We start from the raw sequence: 9,199 nt of genomic DNA on the forward strand, positions 1-9,199 counted from the left end.
CTGATGTAATGTAGGAGGGGAACAAAAGGCCACAGCACCACAGATGGGGAGACTGGGCCGAGGTATAACGGGAATGAACAGCCTCTCACCTGTGTGCATATTACAAACTAACCTTTGTCCTGTGTACCATGCTCTGGGCTTTTTGTCTCATTGTCAGAGTGGGATTACAAAATTGCCACGACAACCTGCCCATGTGGTGGTGGTGGTGATTACAGCGATAAAGTATGAGTGGGGGGCAGCTGAAAAACATTGATGAGCCTTCTGGAGGTGGCCAACTCAGTGAAACATCACCTTAATAACCATGAAACACATAATATGCTCATTGGTAAGCCAGGAAAGCTGCCTGACTGTAGACCTGTAGATTTATGATGACACAATGCTCACTTGCATCGTGGCAAGTGTTAAACTGTGAGCTGGGGCTTCATATGAATCCTCATCTTGAATTACAGCATGGAGGATAGTGACATCATACTGTGTGTATTGATAAAAGTCTGCAGTTTGGTGCTGAGACTGTGTATCGTGAGTTTTTTTTTCGCTTAAAACACCCACCTGCTGCAGCTGGAAACCAAGCTGATGAGAGCAAAGTTGATGAGAAATATTGTGAGAACACATCCTACATTCACACTTTTACACATTTATTTTGACACTCAACTGATTAAATTTACAGTATATTTTGAGAGTAACATTCAATATGCTTAAAACAAAACCATACAAAAGAATCTGCATGTTGTAAAGCTTGCATATTCCATTATGTTCTTTTTTAAATGCAATACCATTCACTTAATGAGTCGAAGCACTTTAAGACCTCTGAGTTTGTTAGGTTTATCTAAAAAGAATTTGGCAAACACCCTTTTTTGAATGTCATGCTCTTGCAAGCTGCAGTAACATTTTATTTTTTGAAAGTAAGTGCAAAGATCAGTTCAGACTTGTGTGTGACAAACAGGTAGTGGCATTGCAGTCCTTGTTTTATGTACATTTTGTAGCTTGTAAGTCAACATTCAGTAATTTCAAAGAACAGAAAGACTCTCAACTTGAGCGGATATATTTACATGAACATTTTGTTTCCTTCATTCTTTGGACAAACAAATGATGCCCTCTTATCAAATTGATATATTTAAGTCAACCGACTTCTGCTGTGAGGAGCCGTTTTTTTTAGTGATGGCTTAAAAAAGTAACATTACGTCAGTAGTCCGACAACTGTGGTTATTTTTTGAAACTTGTATGTAGGTTTTACTTCCCTGACATCACCTAAACACAGGTCCGTTCCACTAAATGGATAAAAAGAGCTTCTATCTGCTTTGCCACTTACAGTTTCTCTGAACTAAAAGGTTATCTACTGGTAAATGGGGATTTTTCATTCATGTGTGTTTCTCAAAAAAGGCATTAGCTATATCCAGTCCTGAATACTTCACCTCCTAAAACAACAAACTACGTCTTCATTTTTTACTGTACGCAATATAATCTATAGCACCTACAGTAACATTTTCCACTTCACAACTATACTCTAATGGTCTCTGCTACGATAATTAAAGGTTTGTGCTTTCGAGACATTCCCTGTATGGAAAAAGCAAAGGGGTGTGATATTTTATCACGGCCAGCGGGAGGCACTGTGGGCCCATCAGAACACAAAACCCTGTGCTGATAAGGCAACATACTGTACATTACCACAGGGTACGAGGACATGAGGTAAGTGGCAACCACACCTGTTACACCCTCAGTAGTAATATGATATTTCTCTCAGGTCCTGGTGTATATTTTTTGGGGTATAAAACCATTAGCACAGGGGGTATTACATCGAAATATATACATCCAAATAGATCAAATTATATTTCAAATCTTTCCAGCCTCAGGAATGTCAGCTGTATTTTTAGGAGAATTACCAGCTTACCAGCCTTGTACAACTGTCCACCGTCTTGACTCTCCCTCTCACTCCTTGTGAAATGGTGGTATCTCTGAAAGTCTGAGAGGCTATGAGAACAGATAATAGGACAAGGCCATTGAGAAATAGTCAAGACACCTTGAGAAACTAAAAGGATTCCAAACATTATTATTATTTGTGACAGAAAACTATGTAGAAATTCATATTTAACAGTTCATCAAGTCTGTTCTGGTCCTTTCTTTTCCCTTCACAAATGTATCTTTTTAGTGGAAGACGTTCGATTGCAGGAGGGGCAATAAGGCACAGCCTCTCACAAGCTCAAGTCAATAATGATGTGCTCAAAGATCTGTGTGTTTCCCTTGAAGCTAGAGGTGAAGATGAAGTCCCTGCGGTCAGTGGAAACCACAGTGAAGGAGCGCGGTGCCTGGATGTACACCTCCTTGAAGCGGTCAAAGAGTTTCTTGTCATCATCCCACAGGTAGATCTGTGAGAAGGTGTAATCGCTTCCCAGGGCCAGGTAGTAACGTTCTTTGAAAGAGAACGGCTGGAGAATCATGGAGCCACGTGAGGGCACGGCCTGGATCTCTGCAAACTGTTTGGCACCCCAACGTAGAACTTTGGAGTCACCAATATAGCGTGTCATAGCCAGGTAGAGTTCCTCCTTGATCCGGAAGTGCTTTACAGCTACAACATCCTCCATGTTCGGGATCTCGCCCTGCAGGACAAACTTCTGGTTGCTCCGACTCCACTGGTAGATCACAGGCACCTGTGAGCGGCTTGCCAAAATAAGGTGGGCCTTCCCATCCAAGTCCAAGAACTCTGCATCTGTGTCGCGGTACCACTCATGCAGCGACTGGTATGAATAAAAGCCTTTATCGTTCCACTTGTAGAGGGTGGACAGGCCTGCTTTCGAGCTGTCAGCAATCACAAAGAACCAGTCAGAGCCAATCTTGAATGCCTCAATGTCATTGGGCTTGGAGATCTTGGACACTTCAATGTCCTGGAACTTGCTGAACCTGCTTTGATCCTCATCAAACTTGTAGATGTGGGAACCACCAAAGAGCTGAGCCACAATGACAAACACCTGGTCCTGGATGACAACTGACTTGCACCCCACAATGGACTGACCTGGGAGGCAGGGGAAAGGATATAAACAGGCCTAAAACTCAACCAGGGTATTCTGAGACAGTTTGTTAAGGCATTGCCTTACCTGTGATGTTATCATAAGTCCTGAAGTTCATTTCTATGTGATCCCATTGGAAAACCATACAGCTGTCTATGCTGGGAGCAGCAATAGTCACGTAGACATCATCCTTATAGCTGAATGTGTCAACAGACAGAGACTCGGATGCCACAGACTGATGGAGGACAAAATCTGTGGAAAGGCACATTGAATTGAAATGTTCCGCAACCTAAAAGCAAAGCAACTTTAAGAAGATAAACTGAGAAAACTACACTTCTGCGTTTTATTTACACTTCTTCGGATGACCCAGTTGAGTTGCCTGACACTGATGCCAGTTAGAATAGAGACATGGCCAGCTGGCTCAGGTGTTTCTCACCCGTTGAGACGCATTCGTTGTGCAGGCTGGTCATATCATTGAGGCGCTTGTCCTTCAGGTCCTCTGGTCCGGCACACACGACATCCGATACTGTGGCATTGGTGTTCTTCAGCCACGTCATCAGCCACTTGGCACGGCAGTCGCACTCAAAGGCATTGCCTCGCAGGTCCCTGCAGAAGAGGAGTACTGTATGTCATTGCAGAAACAAAATAGACAAGCTAGAAGGCACGTCAGAAGGAAAAAAAAGAAGATATTTAACATAATGTATCAACATAAATTCTTGACACGGATCATGAGGAAGAAAACAGAGGACATTACACTATTTTCCCAACACTTTTAACTGAGTGACAAACTTACAGCTCTATCAGTGAGTCCAAGTCAATGAAGAGGTCCCTGGGCAAGGCTTTAATGTTGTTGTTGGCCAAAGACCTAGAACAGCAACAAATCAATCCAGAAAATGTCTCCCAGTCATTAAGAACATCATAATTCCATGGCAAATAATGGAAAAACATGATTCCTGTATATTGTGCAGAAGTCAAAGTAAAATTGTCTGGTGTTAAAACTTAAAATCATTCATGTTAACATGTTATATATCCAAATATCCATTAATGTTCAACACTGTTACCTTTAATCCTAATAAAACATTTAACTATTTAGCATCACTTACAATGGTCCATAATTGCTGTGTATTAAAAATCACTTTCAAATAAATATTTAACAAATTAGACTTTTTAACAGTCTCCGTTTGGTAATGATTTTAAATGTTGGAACATACAAGTGAGTCAAGTCCCTGAGTCCTCTGAAGGAATATTTGGATGCAGTCTCTATCTTATTACTCTCAATGAACCTGTGGAAGATAAGAAAAAAGCATGATGGATTTAGTGATAATCGTGTGGTATGGCTGTCCCCAAACTTACATATTGACAAAAAATTGCAGAAAAATAAAGTACAAATATTGCACTTGTACATTTTAATCAGTGAAGTATTTTTATTGGTTTTTTTTTTTTTACATGAAATTATGTAGCTACAGTAATCTTACTTTGCCTCTCAAAAGATCTCGCCATACACATACTCTGAACACAATCAGCACTTGTTTCTGTCAATGGGGCGGGAAAGTGATCACGTCACCCTCTGGTGAATTTTGAGCAGTCCGTTTTTAACAAAATTCATGAACTTTATACAATTATTTTTGTATAACAAAAATGTATGCAAAAACAAAAATTGGTTGTGGACAAAGGAGTCAAGATTCTGCTCTGGTATAAATTGAACCACTAGAGGGTGTACGGTCGATACTTTCCTCCCTCATTCACTTTCTGAAAGACCAACATCCAACCACATAACCTCATGCCCATAACAACATTCCTAGAAGACTATTTCATTATGTTAGATTAAGTGTGCAGTTTTATCCAGTTACAACTGATTAAATCAATGTTGTACACATGTTGTGTAGCCAACATGTTTAGTTATTACACTAATTCACTGAATGTACTACTTTAATAGAAAAAAAAATAAAAAAACAATTAAAGAACTTACAGATACTCCAGATGTGGAAGGCCTGAAAATGCATCATCCCTTACAGTTGTGAGAGAATTGGAATTTAAAAGCCTGTAATAAATAACAACATTAACACATTAACAGGTGCTGGCAGCCAAAACTGCTCCCAGCCCAATTCTTAATGCCAACATGTGAAATTAAGAGTGTGAGTGATTATTTCACCATGTTGTATGGCCTCTATCGCCATTTCAGCACACTGTGGTACTGGAAGAAAAACACATCTGACCAAACAAACAGAAATGTGTGCAGAAATAGTGTTCCTCACAGAGGAGTAAAGCACAGATACTTTTATTGTACGAAGATATAACCTCTTCCCTATCAAGATGCAACACACATATAAGACAATTGTCTTGTGAAAATAGTCAATTCCAAGGGGAAATGGTTTAAAAAACAAAAAAAAACAAACACTAAGCTGTGGCAGCAGCTGCACTCTGACCACAATATGCATCTAGCTGTAAATCATGTGTCATGACTCTGGTTAAATGCTCTATATCTGCCACGCCTTTGTTTTTGCTGGCGTCACAGTTATCATTAGTGGAGTAACAAAGTGGATTGATGGCCTGGCAAGTACAATATGGTATGGGACTGCACTGAAAGCTCAAGACTAGATTCCCGTTATTTATTTCCAGCTGTCCAACCCTTTTAAAACCCTAACTGCTAATTTGCTTTAACATGCGCCTAACAGACTTGAAAGATGCATTGTTGAATCTCTATTAAAGTAATGCACAACAGAAAGTTAGTTCCTGGACATACGTGTGCTTCAGTAGCATAAAAGCCAATTATTATATCACATGCCAAGACTAAAGTTTATTATTTCTGAGAGTATTGGACCTTTAGACTGTCAGATCTCAACCACTATTAGGCTGTACAGTGTGATGTGTTTGTCATGTTAAACATCCACATCAAAAATATACGTAAGTTTTGAAAGTCACCAATTTGAAATCAATCTGTCTGCATAGTTCTGTTCTAATAGGAGCCTTTGCTACGAGGTAAGGGCAACTCATAAAACCCTATCATACAGAGGGATGACATGCAGGTGAATTACTCTTACAGAAGCTGGAGAGATGGCATGTGAGCAAACATTGCCTCTTTGACCTCAGAGAAAGTCCCATTGACGATACTCCTGAAAGGAAGAAACAGAAGATGAACACACAGCCACCAAAGCAAGTGAAATGCTGAAAAGTGATCAATCAGAGGTGGAAAGGAGTCAGGACTGCATTGCCTTGCAACATCAGCTCTTATTAAGATGGTATACATAATAAAATACAGCAAAGGACAACTGGAATGAAACTGAAGCCTAGATTGCAGTATATTCTACATGCAAGTACATGTCGTTTATAAAAAACCATCACATATAGAGGCTACTCACAAAGAATTGATGTCGTTGGGGGTAATCCTTGGGACATAGGAGGACCCGACGCAAATGATAGACTCCCGGGAGCAGCTGCATGCTGAAGGACATCGGAAAACCTTCTTCAGATGACCCGGTTGAGACAGGAAACAGAGCGACACAGAAAACAATGCCCAAATCTTGAGAGTTGGCAGCATCTTTCTTGCGGGGCTAGCATGTGTGAGGTTTGCTGAGAGCGCCGATCGAGGCAGATGGCACCGCGCGTTTCCACCCTGCACCATGAAATGCTGCACTGGCTCCCTGACATCAGCAAATCAGCTGCAGCTCCCCTCCGTCCACTTTAATTATTTATTAAGTCAGAGCCCCAGTCGGATAACTGTTGGTTAAACAGCCGTAACGCATCGAGAAAAAAAAAAACAAAAAAAACAAGACAGTGTTCGGGTGCCACAGATGATCTGGTAACCTGAACGTTTCACATACAGTTAATGCTGCTTTCAAAGAAGCGCAAACACGCCTGTTTCTGATGATATGTGGCATTCGTCGAAATGTGGTTTCACTGTCTGAGCAGACACACTGCGTGTTGTCAATCATGCGTTAATAGATTTCCAAAATATATTTAGAATGACGTCAGCTACATACACATTTACATTTTGTTGCTCATTTGGACAGAATTGAGACACATATCTCGGTTATTTCTGGCAGTGTTTGACAGTGAGTGTGTTAGAATCAACAAAGGCGTCTTATTTAAGTGTCTTTATGAAGTCAGGAGGTGATATATTGTTGCACAGGACAGTTTTACATACAGTAAGCTGTACAGTACCCCTCCTCCATACAGAGGCTGTGAGAGGCGCATAACTGCAGCACCATGGACAGCGCCGCTCAGCTGGCAGAGCTTCTTAACTAAATCCAGTGGCTGTCTCTCAGTGGTTACATGTGCAGCCAAAGCATACACTATGTATGCAGTATGTGTACAGAGACACCTGCATCAACACAAGGCAGGGGGCCTTATTCATTAAACAACTGCTAGAAGTGGAATTTTGGACTTAAGTGAAAGATGGAAGTAAAAGTCCTTCACTTTTACTCCTACTCCAAAACTTCTCCAAATAAAATGCGAAGGACTTAAAAACACATATTCAACAGAGCTCCAGAGGCCTCGTAAACACAACTGCGAATAACCATTTCTGTTTTTGCTCACCTGCACACCATATTTCTGAATCTGAATCAAATGCAGTTATCGGCCGCAAACAACAAGAACAAAGCTGCCAGTGATTATGTTTCTATATGTCTACATTCTACGTCTGCATGTTAATTGCTACTGGAGATATTAAGGATTTCACACAAATAAAATTAACTTTTTAAAAAACGTATAATTACATGTTTTGCTTTTGAAAGAATGAAGGATCGACGGTTTAAACCCTTGTATTTGATTGGCCAGTCCTTCTCTGAGCATACATGTGTTTACTTTGCTGTAAGATAAATACGGGCCCAGGTCAATATTATTATATAACCCAGAAGCCAAGAAGGCCAGTATTGCTGCCTTGATGGCAGCAGCAGGATGGTCCCAGGGGCAGTGTCCCCACTGGTACTAGTCTGGTAATCCATGACCCTGTTGGTAGTTTGGTAAACTGTGGCCCTTCTTGGGTAACAATCTGTTGATCTATAGCCCTGTTTATGTCACTCTGGCACTCCATCATCACTGCACTCTACCTGGCAGCTGCTGAGAGCCGGGAGTGAAGGGCCATTTGTCATCCAGCAGCATCCCTGGGGTACTTAGACTTATGATTGAGTGTGTGGCGTGCAGATTCAGGAGGAATATTTTTTAAGGGCAGTCTATTTTGGTGAGGAGGGATGAAGGTAAACAATCATTTGCGTTTGAGGGAAACAAGAGGCTGCGAGTGTCTTTTGCCACTTTAAGACTGGGAAAACACTTAAATGCTGATGGATAAGCTAACTTGGGTCATAATGTGGGCTGTTCTCCCCATAATCTTTACTGCTTGATATACCTGAGCAGCTTCCTTTTTGCAATGCTTGACACTACACTGATAACTGGATTACATAAAAAAAAAAAAAAAAAAAAGACTCATTGGCAGCCCTTTTCTGATTTACACACTGCAGCAGACTTGATCAATAAAGGGGGGGTCCCTTAAAACTGGCCAGCACAAAAATGTGGGTCTGACTCTCTCAATCCCCACAGCATCTCTGCAACATCAGCAAAAGATGAAGAAACATAGCAAACTGGTGACAGGGAGGAGGGAGAGAAACGAAAGACACTAAAGAATCTCCAGACAGGAAAACATTTGCTCCCCAGCTCTACATATTAACAGACAGCCAGCGTTGTTCTCGTAAACCAGAATGCAGTCATTTATGTCAGTCTACAGCTGATTTGTTTTTAATTCTGCTTTTCGGAGAGCTGCACTGTAACAGCACTGTCGCAGTGTTTTTCCACTATATTTTGTTAATGGTTCAGTATAGCCTGGGAACAGTGGAAGTGTGCTGATACAGCACCCTTATCCTATCTGACAACAGACCACTTTCAAAGGCTGCTGGGTGGACTGGTTCTGCATGTTGCCATCGCTACATGCAGTCAGACCTGCATTACTAATGGCAGTTCAAAAACCCGACATGTGCTGACTGTACATTGCTACGCCCGAGCGCACCTGGGCCCAGCACAGACGTAGCAACTGTGAGCAGCTGGTGCTTCCGGTTCTGATTAGAACACAAGTGTCTGAACTCCAGAACATGCAGCGGCATCTACTTCATGTGCCCCAAGCTTTTCAAAGAGCAATCACCCTTGATAATGGGCAGCAGATGAAGGGGAGGGCACGGGAAGAACTTGGACAGTGCAGTATCGAAATA

At 41.4% G+C, this 9,199-nt stretch overlaps 1 protein-coding gene across 1 annotated transcript; it reads right to left on the reverse strand.

Moving 5' to 3' along the window:
- Positions 1-2,189: 2,189 nt before the first annotated feature.
- On the reverse strand, positions 2,190-6,631 carry lgi2a (leucine-rich repeat LGI family, member 2a). Its single transcript, XM_070929782.1, has 8 exons — positions 6,362-6,631; positions 6,044-6,115; positions 4,972-5,043; positions 4,214-4,285; positions 3,796-3,867; positions 3,439-3,608; positions 3,090-3,254; positions 2,190-3,007 (listed from the first exon to the last, which is right to left on the reverse strand). The coding sequence occupies exons 1-8, from the start codon at positions 6,622-6,624 to the stop codon at positions 2,190-2,192; spliced, it is 1,704 nt and encodes a 567-aa protein (XP_070785883.1). The 5' UTR covers positions 6,625-6,631.
- Positions 6,632-9,199: the final 2,568 nt, after the last annotated feature.

Source organism: Enoplosus armatus, chromosome 23, assembly GCF_043641665.1.
Source record: "Enoplosus armatus isolate fEnoArm2 chromosome 23, fEnoArm2.hap1, whole genome shotgun sequence".
NCBI lineage: Eukaryota > Metazoa > Chordata > Actinopteri > Centrarchiformes > Enoplosidae > Enoplosus > Enoplosus armatus.

What these genes read in the sequence shown, in the direction of transcription:
- lgi2a (XM_070929782.1), bottom strand. Translation starts at nt 6,624, where the DNA reads ATGGTGCAGGGTGGAAACGCGCGGTGCCATCTGCCTCGATCGGCGCTC. An exon ending in ATGCCATCTCTCCAGCTTCT is followed by an intron (nt 5,044 to 6,043) that starts GTAAGAGTAATT and finishes TATTTATTACAG; the next exon opens with GCTTTTAAATTCCAATTCTC. An exon ending in CAACGAATGCGTCTCAACGG is followed by an intron (nt 3,255 to 3,438) that starts GTGAGAAACACC and finishes GCCTTTCCACAG; the next exon opens with ATTTTGTCCTCCATCAGTCT.